General features: G+C 42.5%; 1 protein-coding gene across 6 annotated transcripts in view; it reads right to left on the reverse strand.

Moving 5' to 3' along the window:
* The window catches only part of ERICH1 (glutamate rich 1), a 144,292-nt gene that overhangs the window by 117,491 nt on the left and 3,438 nt on the right, over positions 1-23,363 (reverse strand). For all 6 annotated transcript variants that reach the window (XR_014063463.1, XR_014063462.1, XR_014063465.1 and 3 more), the window contains exon 2: positions 16,958-17,104. Coding sequence is in view for 2 of the 6 variants with exons in the window: in XM_081524196.1 (XP_081380322.1) it covers positions 16,958-17,104 (147 nt within the window). In the remaining 4 variants the exon portion in view is untranslated. The remainder of the gene's footprint in view (positions 1-16,957; positions 17,105-23,363) is intronic.

A 23,363-nucleotide genomic window follows, 5' to 3' on the forward strand; every position in this document is an offset into this window, starting at 1 on the left:
ACATCATGAGAAATGCTGGGCTGGATGAAGCACAAGTTGGAATTAAGATTGCCAGGAGAAATATCAATAACCTCAGATATGCAGATGACACCACCCTTACGGCAGAAAGTCAAGAAGAACTAAAGAGCTTCTTGATGAAAGTGAGAGAGGAAAGTGAAAAAGCTGGCTTAAAGCTCAACATCAGGAAAACTAAGATCATGGCATCCGGTCCCATCACTTCATGGCAAGTAGGTGGAGAAACACTGGAAACAGCGTCAGACTTTATTTCTTTGGGCTCCTGCAGATGGTGACTGCAGCCATGAAATTAAAAGATGTTTACTCCTTGGAGGAAAAGTTATGACCAACCTAGACAGTATATTAAAAAGCAGAGACATTACTTTGCCAACAAAGGTCCATCTAGTCAAAGCTATGGTTTTCCCAGTAGTCATGTATGGATGTGAGAGTTGGACTATAAAGAAAGCTGAGCGCCAAAGAATTGATGCTTTTGAACTGTGGTGTTGGAGAAGATTCTTGAGAGTCCCTTGGACTGCAAGGAGATCCAACCAGTCCATTCTAAAGGAAATCAGTCCTGAGTGTTCATTGGAAGGACTGATGTTGAAGCTGAAACTCCAATCCTTTGGCCACTTGATGTGAAGAACTGACTCATTTGAAAAGACCCTGATGCTGGGAAAGACTGAAGGCAGGAGGAGAAGGGGACGACAGAGGATGAGATGGTTGGATGGCATCACCAACTCAATGGATATGAGTTGGGGTAAACCCAGGGAGTTGGTGATGGACAGGGAGGGCTGGTGTGCTGCAGTCCACGGGGTCACAAGGAGTCGGACACGACTGAGCGACTGAAATGAACTGAACTGAAAGTGAACAAATAATTATCAGAATCACCATGCTGTGTCTTTTAACAGCACAGGGAACATTTTCTCAATCTCACCCAAGGACTGACTGACAAAAGCCCTTTCCTCATTAGGCTGATTGTTCCAACATTGAAGAGACCTGGGCACATTTACAGCTTTGATTATCAGCAAGCTGCCGCCTCCATAGGCATCAAGCCACCGCCTCCATAGGCATCAAGCCTTCAAAGGAATTCTCAAATGACCTTTCATTTGACCTGCACACAATTTTTGTCTATTTGATTGTGATTTTGCTGTTTTGTCTTTAGTCAAGATTTCTTTTTCTAGCTGCAAATAAATAGTGTTTTTCATTCAGAATTCCAAAGACATATTGCTTCAAAAAAATACACTGTTCTTTCATGATTAAAAAATACTCAAGAAATTAGTATAGAGAGAACTTCAACATGACAAAGAGAAAGCACGAAAAGCACATGGCTGACGTCACATTCCACTGAGAAGGCCTGAATGCTTCCTCTAAGTCCAGCAAAGATAAGAATTCACACTCATGCCACTTTGCTTCAACATTACACTCAAAGTTCCAGATAAGGCAATAGTCAAGAAAGAAAATAAAAGGCATCCAACCTGAATAGGGAAAAGTGAAATATCCCTGCTCACAGAGGATAAGATCTTATATGTAGAAAACCCTGAAAACTATACACACACACACACAAACTGTTAGTGCTATTAAGTTTGGCTAATAAGGTCAATATACAAAAATCTGTGTTTCCATATTTAAGAAACCATTGCCTAATTCAAGGTCAAAGGATTTTATTAGCATCTACATACACTGGCTAATCCAAAAAGAAAACAATTCCATTTATAATAGTATCAAAAAGAATAAAATACTTTGGGACAAACTTTTTTTGAGGTCACAAAGAGTTGGACACAACAGAGAATGCATGAACATACCAAGCATGTCTACCAAGTACCTGTCTTATAATGAAAACTACAAAGCATTGTTTAAAGAATTTAAAAATGACAGAAATGGGAAGCTAAGACTAAATGCATGATTTGAACAACTTAATATTGGTAAGAGAGCATTAATCCCCAGAATCATCTGCAAATTCAACACAAAATTGTATCAAAATTCCAACTGCTTTTTTCCCCCAGAAATGGACAAGCTGATCCTAAAATTCATACATAACTATGAGTGACACTGAATAGCGAAAACAATCTTGAAAAATAATGAAGTCAGAAGACTCTTACTCCAATTTCAAAACTTACGACAAATCTACAGTAATTAAAACAGTGTTGTACTGGCACAAGGACAGACATAGAGACGAGTGGAACAGAATTGAGAGCCCAGAAATAAACCCAAACAACTATTGCTTACTGATTTTTTTTCCTTCTTTTAATTTGGCCTCATGGGGTCTTAGTTGAAGTCCAAGGGATCTTCATTGCGGCATTCAAACTCTTAGGTGTGGCATGTGGGGTTTAGTTCCCTGACAAGGGATTGAACCCAGGCCTACTGCATTGAGCACAGAGTCTTTGGCTACCTGATTTTTGACAAGAGTGCCAAGTGGGGAAAATACAGTCTCTCCAACAAGTGGTGCTGGTATAACTGGACATCTGCAGACAAGGGAATGAATCTGGACCCCTACCTCACACCATATACAAACATCAACTCAAAATAGATAAAGGACTTGACTGTAAAAGCTAAAACCATAAAACTCATAGAAGAAAGCTTAGATGTAAAACTTGTGACCTTGTATTTGGTTTCTTAGATATGACACCAAAACCAAAGGCAACAGAAGAAATAGGTATGATGGACTTAATCAAGACTAAAATGTTTTACACTTCAAAAGATATCATCAAGGAAGTAAGAAGCTAATCCATGGAGCGGGAGAAAATATTTGTAAGTCATGTAACTGATACATCTCCATTGTCCACATTATAACTAACTTGTACAACTTAGCAACAAAAAAATTCCAACTGAAAAATGGGCCTAGGATTTATATATACATTTCTCTACAAAAGATACACAAATGTCCAACACGCATCATCAGGGAAATGGGAATCAATGAGGTGCAACCTCACCTACTAAGATGGTTATCAAGAAAACAGAAAACAGCAAGTGTTGGCAAGGATGTGGAGAAACTGGAGGCCTCCGACGTGGCAAGTGGGGTGAAGAATGACACAGCTGCTGTGGAAACAGCTTGCCAGTTCCTCAAAATGGTAAACACAGGATTACCATGTGACCCAGCAATTCCACTCCTAGGTTCACACCCAAGAGAAATGAAAACACATGTCCACACAAATACTTGTGCAGAGATGCTCATTGTTTATTGATTGAAGCCTAAAAGTAGAAAAAATCCGAATATCTATCAATTGATGAACAGATAAACAAAATGTTATATATCCAAAGAATAGAATATTACTCAGCAAGAAAAAGAAATAAAGTAGTCATACTCCTTACAACATAGATGAGCATGTAAAACTGCTCACCTATGTTGGATGCGACTGGTGATGGATGCAAGGTCCAATGCTGTAAAGAAAAATATTGCATAGGAACCTGGAATGTTAGGTCCATGAATTAAGGCAAATTGGAAGTAGTCAAACAGGAGATGGCAAGAGTGAACGTCGACATTTTAGGAATCAGCAAACTAAAATAGACTGGAATGGGTGAATTTAACTCAGACGACCATTATATCTACTACTGTGGGCAAGAATCTCTTAGAAGAAATGGAGTAGCCATTACAGTCAACAAAAGAGTCTGAAATGCAGTACTTGGATGCAATCTGAAAAATGACAGAATGATCTCTGTTACTTCCAAGGCAAACCATTCAATATCACAGTAATCCAAGTCTATGTCCCAACCAGTAATGCTGAAGAAACTGAAGTTGAATGGTTCTATGAAGACCTACAGGACCTTCTAGAACTTATACCCAAAAAAGATGTCCTTATCATTATAGGGGACTGTTATGCAAAATAGGAAGTCAAGAAACACCTGGGGTAACAGGCAAATTTGGCCTTGGAGTACAGAATGAAGCAGGGCAAAGGCTAACAGAGTTTTGCCAAGAGAATGCACTGGTCATAACACCCTCTTCCAACAACACAAGAGAAGACTCTACACATGGACATTACCAGATGGTCAACATCAAAATCAGATTAATTATATTCTTTGCAGCCAAAGATGGAGAAGTTATATACAGTCAGCAAAAACAAGATTGGGAGCTGACTGTGGCTCAGATCATGAACTCCTTATTGCCAAATTCAGACTTAAATTGAAGAAAGTAGGGAAAACTACCAGATCATTCAGGTATGACCTAAATCAAATCCCTAACGATTATACACTGGAAGTGAGAAATAGAGTTAAGGGACTAGATCTGACAGAGTACCTGATGAACTATGGACAGAGGTTTGAGACATTGTACAGGAGACAGGGAGCAAGACCATCCCCATGGAAAAGAAATGCAGAAAAGCAAAATAGCTGTCTGAGGAGGTCTTACAAATAGCTGTGAAAAGAAGAGAAGCAAAAAGCAAAGGAGAAAAGGAAAGATATACCAATTTGAATGCAGAGTTTCAAAGAATCTCAAGGAGAGATAAGAAAGCCTTCCTCAGTGATCAATGCAAAGAAATGGAGGAAAACAATAGAATGGGAAAGACTAGAGATCTCTTCAAGAAAATTAGAGATAGCAAGGGAAAATTTCATGCAAACATGGGCTCAATAAAGGACAGAAGTGGTAGGGACCTAACAGAAGCAGAAGATAAGAAGAGGTGGCAAGAATACACAGAAGAACTGTACAAGAAAGATCTTCATGACCTAGATAATCACGATGGTGTGATCACTCACCTAGAGCCAGACATCCTGGAATGTGAAGTCAAGTGGGCCTTAGAAAGCATCACTACGAACAAAGCTAGTGGAGGTGATGGAATTCCAGTTGAGCTATTTCAAATCCTATAAGATGATGCTGTGAAAGTGCTGCAATCAATATGTCAGCAAATTTGGAAAACTCAGCAGTGGCCACAGGACTGGAAAAGGTCAGTTTTCATTCCAATCCCAAAAAAGGCAATGCCAAAGAATGCTCAAACTACTGCACAACTGCACTCATCTCACATACTAGTAAAGTAATGCTTAAAATTCTCCAAGCCAGGCTTCAACAGTACATGAACCATGAACTTCCAGATGTTCAAGCTGGTTTTAGAAAAGGCAGAGGAACCAGAGGTCCAATTGTCAACTTCTGCTGGATTATTGAAAAAGCGAGAAAGTTCCAGAAAAACATCTATTTCTGCTTTATTGACTATGCCAAAGCCTTTGACTGAGTGGATCACGATAAACTCTGGAAAATTCTGAAAGAGATGGGAATACCAGACCACTTGACCTGCCTCTTGAGAAACCTGTAAGCAGGTCAGGAAGAAACAGTTAGAACTGGACATGAAACAACAGACTGGTTCCAAATAGGAAAAAGAGTATGTCAAGGCTGCATATTGTCACCCTGCCTATTTAACTTATAGGCAGAGTACATCATGAGAAACGCTGGGCTGCATGAGGCACAAGCTGGAATCAAGATTGTCGGGAGAAATATCAATAACCTCAGATATGCAGATGACACCACCCTTATGGCAGAAACTGAAGAACTAAAGAGCCTCTTGATGAAAGTGAAAGAGGAGAATGAAAAAGCTGGCTTAAAGCTCAGCATTCAGAAAACTAAGATCATGGCATCCGGTCCCATTACTTCATGGCAAATAGGTGGGGAAACAGTGGAAACAGTGCTGACATTATTTTTTGGGGCTCCAAAATCACTACAGATGGTGACTGCAGCCATGAAATTAAAAGACGCTTACTCCTTGGAAGAAAAATTATGACCAACATAGACAGCATGTTCGGAGAAGCCAATGGCACCCCACTCCGGTACTCTTGCCTGGAAAATCCCATGGACGGAGAGTCCTGGTAGGCTACAGTCTGTGGGGTCGCTAGGAGTCGGACACGACTGAGCGACTTCACTTTCACTTTTCCCTTTCATGCACTGGAGAAGGAAATGGCAACCCACTCCAGTATTATTGCCTGGAGAATCCCAGGGATGGTGGAGCCTGGTGGGCTGCCGTCTATGGGGTCGCACAGAGTCGCACACGACTGAAATGACTTAGCAGCAGCAGCAGCAGACAGCATATTAAAAAGCAGAGAGGCGGGGCTAAGATGGCGGAGGAATAGGACGGGGAGACCACTCTCTCCTCCACAAATTTATCGAAAGAACATCTGAACGCTGAGCAAACTTCACAAAACTACTTCTGAAGGCTGGCAGAGGACGTCAGGCATCCACAAAGACAGCGCATTATCTTCAAAAGAGAGAGCAGAAATCCAGCTCCACCCGCCAGAACACCGACACAAGCTCCCCCAACCAGGAAGCCTTGACAAGCCACCTGTCCAATCCTACCCACAGTGAGGAGCCTCCACAATAAAGAGGAACTTCATACTACCAGAATACAGAAGGGCCACGCCTAACACAGCAATCTAAACAAGATGAAAAGGCAGAGAAATACTCAGCAAGTAAAGGAAAATGAGAAATGCCCACCAAACCAAACAAAAGAGGAGGAGATAGGGAATCTATCTGAAAAAGAATTTAGAATAATGATAATAAAAATGATCCAAAATCTTGAAAGCAAAATGGAGTTACAGATAAATAGCCTGGAGACAAGGATTGAGAAGATGCAAGAAATGTTTATCAAGGACTTAGAAGAAATAAAAAGGAGTCACTATATAATGAATAATGAAATAAAGGAGATAAAAGACACTCTGGAGGGAACCGACAGTAGAATAACGGAGGCAGAAGATAGGATAAGTGAGGTAGAAGATAGAATAATGGAAATAAACGAAGCAGAGAGGAAAAGAGAAAAAAGAATCAAAAGAAATGAGGAAAACCTCAGGGACCTCTGGGACAATATGAAATGCCCCAACATTCGAATCATAGGAGTCCCAGAAGAAGAAGATAAAAGGAAAGGCCATGAAAAAATACTCGAGGAGATAATAGTTGAAAATTTCCCTAAAATGAGGAAAGAAATAGTCACAGAAGTCCAAGAAACGCAGAGAGTTCCAAACAGGATAAACCCAAGGCGAAACACCCCAAGACACATATTAATCAAATTAACAAAGATCAAACACAAAGAACAAATATTAAAAGCAGCAAGGGAAAAACAACAAATAACACACAAGGGGATCCCCATAAGGATAACAGCTGATCTTTCAATAGAAACCCTTCAGGCTAGAAGGGAATGGCAGGACATACTTAAAGTAATGAAAGAGAATAATCTACAACCCAGATTACTGTACCCAGCAAGGATCTCATTCAGATATGAAGGAGAATTCAAAAGCTTTACAGACAAGCAAGATCTGAGGGAATTCAGCACCACCAAACCAGCTCTCCAACAAATGCTAAAGGATCTTCTCTAAACAGGAAACACAGAAAGGATGTTTCAACACGAACTCAAAAAAACAAAGTAAATGGCAACGGGATCATACTTATCAATAATTACCTTAAATGTAAATGGGTTGAATGCCCCAACCAAAAGACAAAGGCTTGCTGAATGGATACAAAAACAAGACCCCTATATTTGCTGTCTACAAGAGACCCACCTCAAAACTAGGGACACACACAGGCTGAAAGTGAAGGGATGAAGAAACATATTTCATGCAAACGGAGACCAAAAGAAAGCAGGAGTCGCAATACTCATTTCAGATAAAATAGACTTTAAAATAAAGGATGTGAAAAGGGACAAAGAAGGACACTACATAAAGATCAAAGGATCAATCCAGGAAGAAGACGTAACAATCATAAATATATATGCACCCAACATAGGAGCACCACAATATATAAGGCAAATACTAACAAGTATGAAAGGGGAAATTAACAATAACACAATAATAGTGGGAGACTTTAATACTCCACTCATGCATATGGATAGATCAACTAAACAGAAAATTAACAAGGAAACACAAACTTTAAATGATACAATAGACAAATTAGATTTAATTGATATTTACAGGACTTTCCACCCCAAAACAATCAATTTTACCTTTTTCTCAAGTGCACACGGAACTTTCTCCAGGATAGATCACATCCTGGGCCATAAATCTAGCCTTGGTAAATTCAAAAAAATTGAAATCATCCCAGCCATCTTCTCTGACCACAATGCAGTAAGATTAGACCTCAATTACAGGAAAAAAACTATTAAAAATTCCAACATATGGAGGGTAAACAACACGCTTCTGAATAACCAACAAATCACAGAAGAAATCAAAAAAGAAATCAAATTATGCATAGAAACGAATGAAAATGAAAACACGACAACCCAAAACCTATGGGACACTGTAAAAGCAATGCTAAGGGGAAGGTTCATAGCAATACAGGCGTACCTCAAGAAACAAGAAAAAAATCAAATAAATCAACTAACTCTACACCTAAAGCAACTAGAGAAGGAAGAAATGAAGAACCCCAGGGTCAGTAGAAGGAAAGAAATCTTAAAAATTAGGGCAGAAATAAATGCAAAAGAAACAAAAGAGACCATAGCAAAAATCAACAAAACTAAAAGCTGGTTTTTCGAGAAGATAAACTAAATTGACAAGCCATTAGCCAGACTCATCAAGAAACAAAGGGAGAAGAATCAGATCAACAAAATTAGAAATGAAAATGGAGAGATCACAACAGACTCCACAGAAGTACAAAGGATCATAAGAGACTACTACCAACAGCTATATGCCAATAAAATGGACAACTTGGAAGAAATGGACAAATTCTTAGAAAAGTATAACTTTCCAAAACTGAACCAGGAAGAAATAGAAGATCTTAACAGACCCATCACAAGCACGGAAATCGAAACTGTAATCAGAAATCTTCCAGCAAACAAAAGCCCAGGACCAGACGGCTTCACAGCGGAATTCTACCAAAAATTTAGAGAAGAGCTAACACCTATCCTACTCAAACTCTTCCAGAAAATTGCAGAAGACGGTAAACTTCCAAACTCATTCTATGAGGCCACCATCACCCTAATTCCAAAACCAGACAAAGATGTCACAAAAAAGGAAAACTACAGGCCAATATCACTGACGAACATAGATGCAAAAATCCTTAATAAAATTCTAGCAAACAGAATCCAACATCATATTAAAAAGATCATACATCATGACCAAGTGGGCTTTATCCCAGGAATGCAAGGTTTTTTTAACATCCGCAAATCAATCAATGTAATACACCACATTAACAAATTGAAAGAAAAAAACCATATGGTTATCTCAATAGATGCAGAAAAAGCCTTTGACAAAATTCAGCATCCATTTATGATAAAAACCCTCCAGAAAGCAGGAATAGAAGGAACATACCTCAACATAATAAAAGCTATATATGACAAACCCACAGCAAACATTATCCTCAATGGTGAAAAATTGAAAGCATTTACCCTAAAGTCAGGAACAAGGCAAGGATGCCCACTTTCACCACTACTATTCAACATAGTTTTGGAACTTTTGGCCACAGCAATCAGAGCTGAAAAAGAAATAAAAGGAATACAGATAGGAAAAGAAGAAGTAAAACTCTCACTGTTTGCAGATGACATGATCCTCTACATAGAAAACCCTAAAGACTCTACTAGAAAATTACTAGAGTTAATCAATGAATATAGTAAAGTTGCAGGATATAAAATTAACACACAGAAATCCCTTGCATTCCTATACTCCAATAATGAGAAAACAGAAAGAGAAATTAAGGAAACAATACCATTCACCATTGCAACAAAAAGAATAAAATACTTAGGAATATATCTACCTAAAGAAACAAAAAGGACTTATATATAGAAAACTATAAAACACTGATGAAAGAAATCAAAGAGGACACAAACAGATGGAGAAATATACCGTGTTCATGGATTGGAAGAATTAATATAGTGAAAATGAGTATACCACCCAAAGCAATCTATAGATTCAATGTAATCCCTATCAAGCTACCAATGGTATTTTTCACAGAACTAGAACAAATCATCTCACAATTTGGATGGAAATATAAGAAACCTCGAATAGCCAAAGCAATCTTGAGGAAGAAGAATGGAACTGGAGGAATCAACCTGCCTGACTTCAGGCTCTACTACAAAGCCACAGTCATCAAGACAGTATGGTACTGGCACAAAGATAGAAATATAGATCAATGGAACAAAATAGAAAGCCCAGAGATAAACCCATGCACCTATGGACACCTTATCCTCGACAAAGGAGGCAAGAATATACAATGGAGAAAAGACAATCTCTTTAACAAGTGGTGCTGGGAAAACTGGTCAACCACTTGTAAAAGAATGAAACTAGAACACTTCCTAACACCATACACAAAAATAAACTCAAAATGGATTAAAGATCTAAACGTAAGACCAGAAACTATAAAACTCCTAGAGGAAAACATAGGCAAAACTCTCTCCGACATAAATCACAGCAGGATCCTCCATGACCCACCTCCCAGAATATTGGAAATAAAAGCAAAAATAAACAAATGGGACCTAATTAAAATTAAAAGCTTTTGCACAACAAAGGAAACTATAAGCAAGGTGAAAAGACAGCCTTCAGAATTGGAGAAAATAATAGCAAACGAAGCAACAGACAAACAATTAATCTCAAAAATATACAAGCAACTTCTGCAGCTGAATTCCCGAAAAATAAACGACCCAATCAAAAAATGGGCCAAAGAACTAAACAGACATTTCTTCAAAGAAGAAATACAGATGGCTAACAAACACATGAAAAGATGCTCAACATCACTCATTATTAGAGAAATGCAAATCAAAACCACAATGAGGTATCATTTCACACCAGTCAGAATGGCTGCTATCCAAAAGTCTACAAGCAATAAATGCTGGAGAGGGTGTGGAGAAAAGGGAACCCTCTTACACTGTTGGTGGGAATGCAAACTAGTACAGCCACTATGGAGAACAGTGTGGAGATTCCTTAAAAAACTGGGAATAGAACTGCCATATGACCCAGCAATCCCACTGCTGGGCATACACACCGAAGAAACCAGAATTGAAAGAGACGCATGTACCCCAATGTTCATCGCAGCACTGTTTACAATAGCCAGGACATGGAAGCAACCTAGATGTCCATCATCAGACGAATGGATAAGGAAGCTGTGGTACATATACACAATGGAATATTACTCAGCCATTAAAAAAAATACATTTGAATCGGTTCTACTGAGATGGATGAAACTGGAGCCCATTATACAGAGTGAAGTAAGCCAGAAAGAAAAACACCAATACAGTATACTAATGCATATATATGGAATTTGAAAGATGGTAACGATAACCCTATATGCGAGACAGAATAAGAGACACAGATGCATAGAACAATTTTATGCACTCTGAGGGAGAAGGTGAGGGTGGGACGTTCTGGGAGAATAGCATTGAAACATGTATATTATCATATGTGAAACAGAACACCATTCCAGGTTCGATGCATGAGACAAGGGCTCAGGGCCGGGGCAATGGGATGACCCAGAGGGATGGGATGGGGAGGGAGGTGGGTGGGGGGTCCAGGAAGGGGAACACATGTAAACCCATGGCTGATTCATGTCAATGTATGGCAAAAACTATTACAATATTTTAAGTAATTAGCCCCCAACTAAAATAAATAAATTTATAAAAAAAAAAAAAGCAGAGACATTACTTTGCCAACAAAGGTCCATCTAGTTAAGGCTATAGTTTTCCCAGTAGTCATGTATAGATGTGAGAGTTGGACTATAAAGAAAGCTGAGCGCTGAAGAATTGATGCTTTTGAACTGTGGTGTTGGAGAAGTCTTGAGAGCCCCTTGGACTGCAAAGAGATCCAACCAGTCCATCCTAAAGGAAATCAGTCCTGAATATTCATTGGAAGGACTGATGTTGAAGCTGAAACTCCAATACTTTGGCCACCTGATGTGAAGAGCTGACTCATTTGAAAAGACCCTGATGCTGGGAAAGATTGAAGGAGGGAGGAGAAGGGGATGACAGAGGATGAGATGGTTGGATGGCATCACCGACTCAATGGACATGAGTTTGGGTAAACTCTGGGAATTGGTGATGAAGAGGGAGGCCTGGTGTGCTGCAGTCCATGGGGTCACAAAGAGTCGGACATGACTGAGAGACTGAACTGAACTGAACTGACAGAAGTCAGACACAAAAGGTCCCCTATTATGCAATTCCACTCACAAAATGTCCAGAATACACAAATCCAAAGAGACAGAAAGTAGGGAGGTCTCTTCTATATGTCGGTGACTCCATTCCTGCTCTGCAGATAGGTTCATCAATACCATTTTTCTAAATTCCATGTATGTGTGTTAATATGATACTTGTTTTTCTCTTCCTGACTTTCTTCACTCTGTGTAACAGGCTATGTTTATTCACTACAACAAAACTGACTAAAATTCATTCTTTTTTATGGCTGAGTAATATTCCATTGTACTTATGTACCATACCTTTATCCCTTCATCTGTAGATGGATATCTAGGTTGCTTCCATATCCTGCCTATTGTAAATCATGCTGAAATGAACAATGGGGTACATGTGTCCTTTAGAACTGTGGCTTGCGGGGGAAGGAGAGAGTGGGACAAATGGAGAATGTAGCATCAGCATTATATACACTATCATGTGTAAAAAAGATAGCTGGTGAGAAGTTACTGTACAACACAGGGAGCCCAGCCTGGGATGGGTGGAGGGGAGGGAGGCTCATGAGGGAGGCGAAAGTGAAAAGTGAAAGTGAAAGTTGCTCAGTCGTGTCCAACTCTTTGTGACCCCATAGACTATACAGCCCATGGAATTCTCCAGGCCAGAATATGGAGGGAGGGGATGTATGTATAATTATGGCCGATTCTCACTGTTGTACAGAAGAAATCAACTCAACATTGTAAAGCAATTTTCCTCCAATTATAAAATAAATTAAAGAAACAAAAAAGTAGGGAGGCATGAATGGAGATAACTGTAATGGACATGGGTTTCTTCTGGGGTGATAAGAATGTTCTGGAGTTAGTGGTGTGCTTACATAACACAGTGAGTATACTAACAATCACTGAATTATACATTTTGAAATGGTTATGGTAAACTTTAGATTAAATGAATTTTATCTTTAAAAAAATATGTTGCTGCTGTACACTGCATGGAGTTTTCAGGAAGGCAAATAAGTTAGGCTCATTTGCATCTGTGAAAAAAATGAAAACTCCCAGAAGTGCCTCCTCTACTCATTGCCTGAAGCTATGAAAAAGGGTGGAGGATCCTACCCATCAGACTCTGCCCTCAACCCCCAATCCAAGGATCCTCGTGGCCAGAGGGCACTCTGCAAGGGGAGGAAAGTGCAGGGTGTGCAGAAACGGAGGGACCAGATGCCCCTCCAGGACCTGATGAGACCATCCTAGCCACACTGCATCCTTCTCACAGCTCCCCCGCCCTCTCCCACCCAAGTTTAGGCCATGTCAGGTGACCAGTGTACCCTGCGTGGGGTACACAGAGGCCATGACTCAGATAGGAAGCACCACTTGCAGGGTCTGCGGTCTGAGAATCACACAGGTGGACAGACACCAAGAACATGGGCCGAATCCCACCTGCAGCGCTCACGCATCTCTCCCAGCCTCAGCACCGCGCTGGCTATGCAACCTCTCCCCAGACCCTGGCATCCACCCTGTCCTAGCCTCCAACTGCACCACAAAGCTGCTGGCACCAGCCATTACAGCACGGCTCACAGGGGCCTTCATACTGAACAACAACTGCCTGCTGAAATGATGTGATCCAACCTGGAACTTCTGAGGAAAGACACTGCCCAAATTATTGCACTAATGAACGTGTGTGTCTGTGTCCTCAGTTGTGTCTGACTCTTTGTGACCCCATGAACTGTAGTCTGCCAGGCTCCTCTGTCCATGGGTTCCTCCAGGCAAGAATATTGGAGTGGGTTGCCATTTTCTCCTCTAGGGAATCTTCCCAACCCAGAGACTGAACCTGCATCTCCTGCATTGGCAGGTGGGTTCTTTACCACTGAGCCACCTGGGAAGCTCATTAGTGAATCAGTTCAGTTCAGTTCAGTAGCTCAGTCATGTCCGACTCTTTGCGACCCCATGAATTGCAGCATGCCAGGCCTCTCTGTCCATCATCAACTCCCAGAGTCTACCTAAACCCATGTCCATCGAGTCGGTGATGCCATCCAACCATCTCATCCTCTGTCGTCCCCTTCTCCTCCTGCTCCCAATCCTACCCAGCATTAGGGTCTTTTCCAATGAGTCAACACTTTGCATGAGGTGGCCAAAGTATTGAGTTTCAGCTTCAACATCAGTCCTTCCAATGAACACCCAGGATTGATCTCTTTTAGGATGGACTGATTGGATCTCCTTGCAGTCCAAGGGACTCTCAACAGTCTTCTCCAACACCACAGTTCAAAAGCATCAATTCTGCGGCACTCAGCTTTCTTCACTGTCCAACTCTCACATCCATACATGACCACTGGAAAAACCATAGCCTTGACTAGACGGACATTTGTTGGCAAAGCAATGTCTCTGCTTTTAAATATGCTATCTAGGTTGGCCATAACCTTCCTTCCAAGGAGTAAGCGTCTTTTAATTTCATGGCTGCAATCACCATCAGCAGTGATTTTGGAGCCCCAAAAAATAAAGTCTGACACTGTTTCTCCATCTATTTCCCATGAAGTGATGGGACCGGATGCCACAATCTTAGTTTTCTGAACGTTGAGCTTTAAGCCAATTTTCTCACTCTCCCTTTCACCTTCATCAAGAGGCTCTTTAGTTCTTCTTCACTTTCTGCCATAAGGGTGGTGTCATCCGCCTATCTGAGGTTATTGATATTTCTCCCGGCAATCTTGACTCCAGCTTGTGTTTCTTCCAGCCCAGTGTTTCTCATGATGTACTCTGCATATAAGTTAAATAAGCAGGGTGACAATATACAGCCTTGACGTACTCCTTTTCCGATTTGGAACCAGTCTGTTGTTCCATGTCCAGTTCTAACTGTTGCTTTCTGACCTGCATACAGGTCAGGAAGAGACAGGTCAGATGGTCTGGTATTCCCATCTCTTTCAGAATTTTCCACAGTTTATTGTGATCCACACAGTCAAAGGCTTTGGCATAGTCAATAAAGCAGAAATAGATGTTTTTCTGCAACTCTCTTGCTTTTTCGATGATCCAGCGGATATTGGCAATTTGATCTCTGGTTTCTCTCAGCTTGAACATCTGGAAGTTCACAGTTCACGTATTGCTGAAGCCTGGCTTGGAGAATTTTGAGCATTACTTTACTAGCATGTGAGATGAGTGCAATTGTGCGGTAGTTTGAGCATTCTTTGGCATTGCCTTTCTTTGGGATTGGAACGAAAACTGACCTTTTCCAGTCCTGTGGCCACTGCTGAGTTTTTCCCAATTTGCTGGCATATCGAGTGCAGCACTTTCACAGCATCACCTTTGAGGATTTGAAATAGCTCAACTGGAATTCCATCACCTCCACTAGCTTTGTTCGTAGTGATGCTTTCTAAGGCCCACTTGACTTCACATTCCAGGATGTCTGGCTCTAGGTGAGTGATCACACCATCATGATGATCTGGGTCGTGAAGATCTTTTTTGTATAGTTCTTCTGTGTATTCTTGCCACCTCTTCTTAATATCTTCTGCTTCTGTTAGGTACAGACCATTTCTGTCCTTTATCGAGCCTATCTTTGCAAGAAATGTTCCTTTGGTATCTCTAATTTTGTTGAAGAGATCTCTAGTCTTTCCCAATCTGTTGTTTTCCTCTATTTCTTTGCACTGATCGCTGAGGAAGGTTTTTTTATCTCTCTTTGCGATTCTTTGGAATTCTGCATTCAGATGGGAATATCTTTCCTTTTCTCCTTTGCTTTTCGCTTCTCTTCTCTTCCCAGCTATCTGTAAGGCCTCCTCAGACAGCCATTTTGCTTTTTTGCATTTCTTTTCCATGGGGATTGTCTTGATCCCTGTCTCCTGTACAATGTCACGAACCTCTGTCCATAGTTCATCAGGCACTCTGTCTATCAGATCTAGTCCCTTAAATCTATTTGTCACTTCTACTGTATACTCATAAGGGATTTGATCTAGGTCATACCTGAATGGATTAGTGGTTTTCCCTACTTTCTTCAATTTAAGTCTGAATTTGGCAATAAGCAGTTCATGAATAATCACTATTAAAACCATCAGGTTAGAAGAGGAAAGAAAACTCAAATAAACCCTAAATACAAATTAAAGAAGAAAAAAAAAGAAAGACTAAGAACATTAGCTCAGTCACATTTGGACAGATAACCAGGAATGCCGAGGGACACCCGCTCTGCTTGCGCAGCACATCTCCCCCAGGGCGCCTGCCTTTCTAAGCTATGCTGTATTCACAGAAAACCAAGCATGTGTCTTGCAGGTGGAACAGGCGTCAGGGTAGTTTTCCGGGTGGCACCTCAGGTGGGCCTTGTTCATTCTCTCCCGATTCTGGGGCTGGCTGTCTGAGATGGAGGTGTCACAGGACTGGCTCCTGAGGCCTCCTGCCTCGGCATGTGGATGGCCGTCTTCTCCCGTGTCCTCATATGGTCGTCTTGCTGTACGTGTCTGTGTCCTGATCTCTTCCTATCTCACCAGTCGCCCTAGATTAGGACCCACCCTAAAGGTCTCATTTCACTCCATCTCCTCTTTGAAGGCTCTGTCTCCAAACATGGTCAACATCCTGAGGTTCTGGGGTCAGGGCATCAACACATAAATTGTAGAGGGTACAGTTCAGCCCAGGACAGAACCGTCTTTGAAAGGGAAAAGCACAGTAAACAGCAGCCACTATTCTTGAGTGTGACTCCAGGGCTGAGAGGCTGAGAATCCCTCCTATACCTCTGGCTCTCTGACAGAACAGCGGCAGGAACACTGTGGGCAGTGGTCCTGGGGCAGCAGGGCCCAGTCACTGCACCCAGGAACAGCATGGAGTTGAACCCAACACCAGTGATGAACCTGACCCTGTCCCCAGCTGGGGGCACTTCTTCCCTCACAAGTGAAGTAACCATCCCCAAAAAGTCTGAGCAGAATGACCCTGTTGCCCCCATGGTGGTGCCACAGTGGCCTGAGGCCAGCATTCACTCTCCAGGGAAACAGCGCTCACCTGTCTCAGGAGGGATGCTCTGGCCCTTCACTCTCTCAGGAGCCACTTTCTCAGGTGGGTTCCTGGAGGCTGGAGTCACAGGGGCCCTCTTTTCTTGGCCGTGTGAAACCTCAGGATAAAGTTTCTTCAGTACTTTTCCAACAAACACTACAGAGGCAATCAATTTGCAAAAGAAAGAAAAGTATTACTGATTGAAGTTTTATTTAAATTGCCAATGAATTTTATATAAAACAAGACATATCATGACATTACCATCTCAGGGCTAAGTGACTGCCCCTCCACAGGATACAATGGGGGTGGTGCCTATAAGACCCCCAGCACTGTCCCTATGAGGGTCAGTCCCAGCACTGTCCATCATAGCACCTCCACTACTGACCCAATCACAGGACCCCCAGCACTGTAGGCATCAGGGGACCCCCAGAAGTGTCCACATCACAGGAACCCCCCAGCACTGTCCATCAGAGGCCCCCCAGCACTGTCCATCAGAGGTCCCCAGCACTGTCCATCAGAGGCCCCCAGCACTGTCCATCAGAGGCCCCCCAGCACTGTCCATCAGAGGCCCCCCAGCACTGTCCTTGCACTAGCTGTCCCCACAGGTGTGAGCACGGGTGGAGAGGGTGAGGCTGGGAACTGGTGGGGCATGTGGGCTCACAGTTCTGTTCTTCCTTCACCTCGTCGCTGGTTGAATTTACGCATAGACCAGACTATGAGCTGTTTTCAGACCCTGGTTTGCGGTCCTGGGCCACAGTTCATAGCAGACAGGCTGGGCAGCCCCGGGGCCCCCTCTAGGGCCCTCCCAGGGACAGCACAGTTGGCACAGTGCCCACAAGGATGCAGATTCTTCACTTGGCTTATCTCAGGGCACTCTCTGCTCTGACTGGAGGGGAAGCGCTGCCACAGTGAATAAACATTTCTGTCCTGATTTAAGTGAACAATGAGCAGGGACAATCTCAAAAGAGCAGCCAAGAAAGATGAGGGGAAAGGTTAATCCAGTGAATCTGTTGTGAAGTGAAGTGAAGTGAAAGTTGCTCAGTCGTGGTAGACTCTTTGTGACTCCATGGACTATAGCCCACCAGGCTCTTCAGTCCAAGAAATTCTCTAGGCAAGAACAATGGAGTGGGTAGTCATTCCCTTTTCCAGGGGATCTGGATCAAATCCAGGTTTCCTGCATTGCAGGCAGATTCTTTACTGTCTGAGCCACCAGGTAATCTGTTTTAACCTCATTAAATTTAGAAACAAATCAACAGAGAGAGAGAACTGCTCTAGTGACCAAGCACCATGGGGCAGAAACCAAGAGCAGGACTCTGGAGACAGGCTTGAGGTATTCAGACGACAAAGTGGGGGACAGACAGCAGGGCCATTAAGGAGGTGGTGACGTTAGAGAGGAAGTGTGACGGGGCCGCTGAGCGGCCTGTGGGTCATGGAGGGCAGGCTCCTGTCCCCCAGAAGGAGCACAAGCCTAACGGCACAGACCGCTCCTCCTTTCCTGTGCGCAGGTGGCCCTCGCTGTGGAAATAAGCCCCTCCAATTGGTGCTAGTTGGAAAACACACAATTTGGGTCTAAAAACACAACAGGCCTCCTGAGAAAGCTACTCAAGCCCAGGTGGTGCTCGGCCAGGCACCTGAGGGGAGCACGAGGTCCTGGTGTCACCTGCCTGCCCACCCCCAAGAGCCCCGGCAGGAGGAAGCCAGTCCTGGTGGGGATGCCCTCATTTCCCCGGCCACGCGGAGGCCCTGCCTCCCAGCTCTGCCCAGTTGGGCAGCACAGGCCTGCAAGCATGTTCCCCAGGCCACTGCAGACAGCCGGGGCAGCACCTGGGTCACAGGGAGGCAGCCTGTTCCATTAGACCAGCACTCCAAGACCTGTCCAAAGGGCAGGTTCCAAGTTTCCAATAGAAACTGAATGGTCACATGCATTTCCTTAAATAGCAGAGGGGAAAGGCTTCTACTCCAGAAGACCGGGTGCAATTTCTGGGGGAACCAAAAGCAGTTGACAAAACCCTAACCAGTCACCCTGCTCTAAAATGAACTTGGGGACGCTTGGAGCCCGAGAACCACCTGGGCTGACAGCAGCTGATGCGGGCATCCTGCTACGGTCACGGCTGAGCTCCGCACACATGTGTGTGTGAACACATGACCACCGTACAGGAAAACCAGACATGGGTCATCACCAAGCAGCACGTGCATCCACTGTGGAGTGACCACACGGCCTGAAGGAGCCAAAATACACAGCAATCCCAGGGAGAAACCGGCATGGTCACCAGGAAACACTGAGATGAACCAGTCACCTGACAATTTTGCTTCCACTGGCGCCCTGACACAGTGGCGAGGGCACGGCACATAGCAGGCCAGCCATGGGCGCAGACACAGGCAGTGTGGCTGCAGCACTGTCCCTGAATTCAGCGTGTCACCTGCACATGCTGTATCTATGGCCTAACTGGTGGCCTGTCTGCAAAGCGGGTCTCGAGGCCCCCTGGTCCCCACTCACTGTTTTTCGGTGTCCCTGCATGACCCCGGGGTGTGGGGGTGGGCCCAGCCCTGCAGGAGGTTCAGGATATGTGGTCCTTCCTCAGGGACAAGACTCAGCCCAGAGCCCAGGCTGAGAGCTCCAGGGCCAGGCTCTGGGTCTCTGACTTGGGGGGACTCTGGGGGCTGCAGGCTTGCCTCACACCTGGCTCTGGAAGCTGATAAATATACATGTCTCATACGGGCTTCACAGGTGGCTCAGAGGCAAAGAAGCTACCTGCCAATGCGGGAGACGTGGGTTCGATCATTTGGTTAGGAAGATCCCCTGGAGGAGGAAATGGCACTCTGCTCCAGTATTCCTGCCTGGGAAATACCATAGACAGAGGAGCCTGGTGGGCTACAGTCCATGGGGTTGCAAACAGTCAGACGTGACTTAGCGACAAAACAACAGCAACACATGTCTAATACTTTCAGTTGCCACAATTTAAAGCATAGTCTTTTAAAAAATAATATGATTTTAATTTTCCAAAATCAACTTTAAAAGAGCCATGTGTAACAAAACTAAAGTAATACTTTCTACTAGCTAATACTGCTGGAGGATTCCTCAGTAAATTTCACTTCTTATTCACAACACAGAGAATAGGACCACTCAATGCATGAACATTGTCCTCTAAAGAAAACAAGCTGTCAGTGAGGACCTGCCCCCACCCCTGCCCCCCATCAGCTCATCTGCTTTTCAAAGGGAGGATGGGGTCACTCCAATGCAGTCACAGAAGGAGCTCAGAGTTTACTTAAATAGAAATCACTAGCTATTAATATTTTATACCAAAAGAAATGTACAGCCACTGGACTCTAACTTCTTGGAGCCTCTAGGGCTATGAAGGAGATGGGTGTATGTGAACTGCCTACCAGTTTACTACAGATAGGGACTTCTGGCCACAGCCATGTAGGGATTCAAGTCAAAAGCAGAGCAGAAATGAAAGGTTACTTTTTTCAGGGTACTGGCACGCAGTAAAGCATCATTTTTAAAATGCATCTGTCACCTTTGGTTTGTTGAAATGCATCTTGTGACCGTGTGTATGGGTGTTTGTGTGTGTTGCCTACAGCAAGTGTAGCCCTAAAAATCAGTTTAGAGGTTAAAAGTCTCTTTTCTGCTTAATTTCCACTGTGCTCAAAAACAAACAAAAAAGAGCTGGGTGCTCAGGTTCAGGAAGGCAGCTCTGTGTCACCACAGGGACCCAGTTACCTGCCTGCTCCTCCCCTCCTCACACCTCGTCCTCCTGCTGTGCCCCTACCCCCTCTCCCAGCAGCAGGAGCAGGTTCTAATGTGAAACTCTGGTGTTTGTCAAAAAGTAATCAGCAGAACATAAAAAAGCAGGAGAACGGACATGGATGCCCGCAGGAGACGAGTACAATCACCACGCAGACAGGCGCCTGGAGCTGGGACACAAGAGACACAGCAAAAGGTCACCGTGGAGAAAACCATCTCCTCTGACGTTAATACGATGGAATTCCAAACAGAGAGATCAAGTCTCTGTGTCACAGGGGAATCAAGCCATTTTGATATGATTTTCAGAGAGGACTGTCATCCACACTTGCTGTTTCAGGTTAAAGACATAAGACAAAGAAAAATAAATCTTCAGTCAAGTGTTCTTTGGAAATTAGATACCTGGGAAGAACTGTGAATTCTTCATGTACCTCAAAAGTAAATAGATGGCTTGATTGCTGGTGGTAAACTATTCAGTTCTGACCTCTTCTTTCACACAGCTACCTGTTTAGAATCCAATAGCTGGGGGTAAAAAAAGGCAGGGGTTGCTCCATGTTTAACAAAGGCATTAGTGGCAGTATTTCAAGTTATCTGGCCTCCTTCTCAGTGGTCTTAGGAAGGAAGGTCTAACAGGTCCCTGCCTGAGGGACTTGGTTCCCAGCACACCTCCCAGAGGGGAAAGCCTCCTCACCAGGGGATCTGGGTGAATATATTTTCTATTAGGAAAGGCTCTCATGAAAACAAAAACAAAAACAACGGAAATAGAACTTTTTCTTCCATAATGTTCCACTCTGAAAAAAAACAAAGGAAAATGAAAACTATGCGTTAAAAAAAAAAAACCCTCTTGAACTTTGAGGCCAGTAAGTCACCCCATCATCACAAATATTTTCCTTCTCCTTAAAAAAGTTCACTTTGATGGTAAAGTAACACACATTTCCCTCAACATCTATGTTCACATCTACATTCATACTTTATTTAACATGGGTGTAAAACTACACATTTCTTTTTACTACATTTATACTGGAGAGCTTTCTGGTAATGGAATCATATTGATTCATTTGTGATTCTCTTGCCATATCATCCCTATGAACCACTGTCTCTCAGAAAAGTACAATTCTCAGAGGACAAAAAAACACGTGTAGAGCTAATCTGGAGACATGAGGAAAAAAACTAGCCAAAAAACTGTATTTTCAAGGGTGGATGTTAAATGGAAAGCAGTAAAACTGATGGGGCCACATATTTATAGAAATTACACAAAAATAAAGAAGACCCTAAGTATTAACAAATAACTTTAAAAATGTGACTTCTAGATATTTCATTATGAAAGAAAGCTACCAGAACAAACAGGTTTATGACATACCTTTTAAAAGTGATTATCTAAATGGAAAAGTGATTATCTAGAACTTAAAACGAGAGTTGGCAGGCTTTTTGAAATCATATATAAATGAAAAACTACTTCAGAAAATAAGATCAGAAATAGAATTTCATTGAAACTTTCCCAGTGGCCAGTTTGATGACAGCCTCCCAACTACAGCCTGGCTTGGTAGAGAAAATCTTCTAAAACAAACACACACCAAGAAAATCATAAAGAAAAGGAAGAGGTCCCCAACCTCAGTAAACGGTGACTCAGATGATTCCCTTTTCCACCTGATATCTGTATAGCTTAAGAGATACTTTAAATTTTCTTAAGTTTAAGGTATTTCTTAGAATCTTAAACAGTATTTTCAATTTCCTATTTTCAGTAAAGAGTATGTTTATCTGCCAACCTCTCTATAGCTTTTCCCACCACAATATTCAATATGGGTTTTTTGTCCTGTAATATGAAAAGGCTGCCTAGGAATAGAGGAATACATTGATAATAGTATTGCATCAATTCACAAGAAAGAGAAGCTCAATATATATGCAAATTCAATGAATGATAGTTTCTTAATGAGTTTCACCATAGAATTATAAATGGAAAAACAATTAGCTAAGATTAAGCAAGAGTTGGCAAGCTTTCTGAAATATTAATTAAGAGGAAACTAGTTCTCAAAATAAGACTATAAATAGTATTCAAATGGAACATAACTGGAACCCTACACCATGACCAATCTGAGGCGGCCTCCCCATCTAAGCAGTAGACATACACTAAACACTCAGTTTCTCACAAAACTTTAACACTTAAAAATATTTCAAACTCTGTCCAAAATTTTTCCTCACAGTTTTTAGCAGCAATTACTATGCTATTAGCCATTCTGAAACATTTTAAGCGCACATAAGGCTGTGATCATTTTGTGCGGAGAGCAGACACTGCTCTTGTTTTGTCACCAAGACATGATGCAAGGGATCCAGCAGGGCAGGCTGAGGGGACACTTGAAGGCAAGTCAAAAAGCTGCTTCATCCCAGTTGGAAGATCGAGGAGAACCTGTTCCTACTACTCCACTACTGTTACTGAGGTGCAGTGTTCTCCTACAGAGAAGCAGACTGGGAATGCTATCTACTTTTCTCCATATTCTGCCTTACAGAGAAATTAGTTTCCTTATTTTATGCAAATATTAACTATAGTTGCCACTGGGCTTTTCCTTTCAAAGGGCAAAAACACAACATCTGTTTTAACGGAGAGAAGGAAAGAAAATAATCACTTCCTGAACTAATCCAAGTAAAATGAGAAACATATCCAAAACCTTCACCTTT

This window comes from Giraffa tippelskirchi, chromosome 8 (assembly GCF_054371585.1).
Source record: "Giraffa tippelskirchi isolate mGirTip1 chromosome 8, T2T-mGirTip1v1.2.pri, whole genome shotgun sequence".
Classification (NCBI taxonomy): Eukaryota; Metazoa; Chordata; class Mammalia; order Artiodactyla; family Giraffidae; genus Giraffa; species Giraffa tippelskirchi.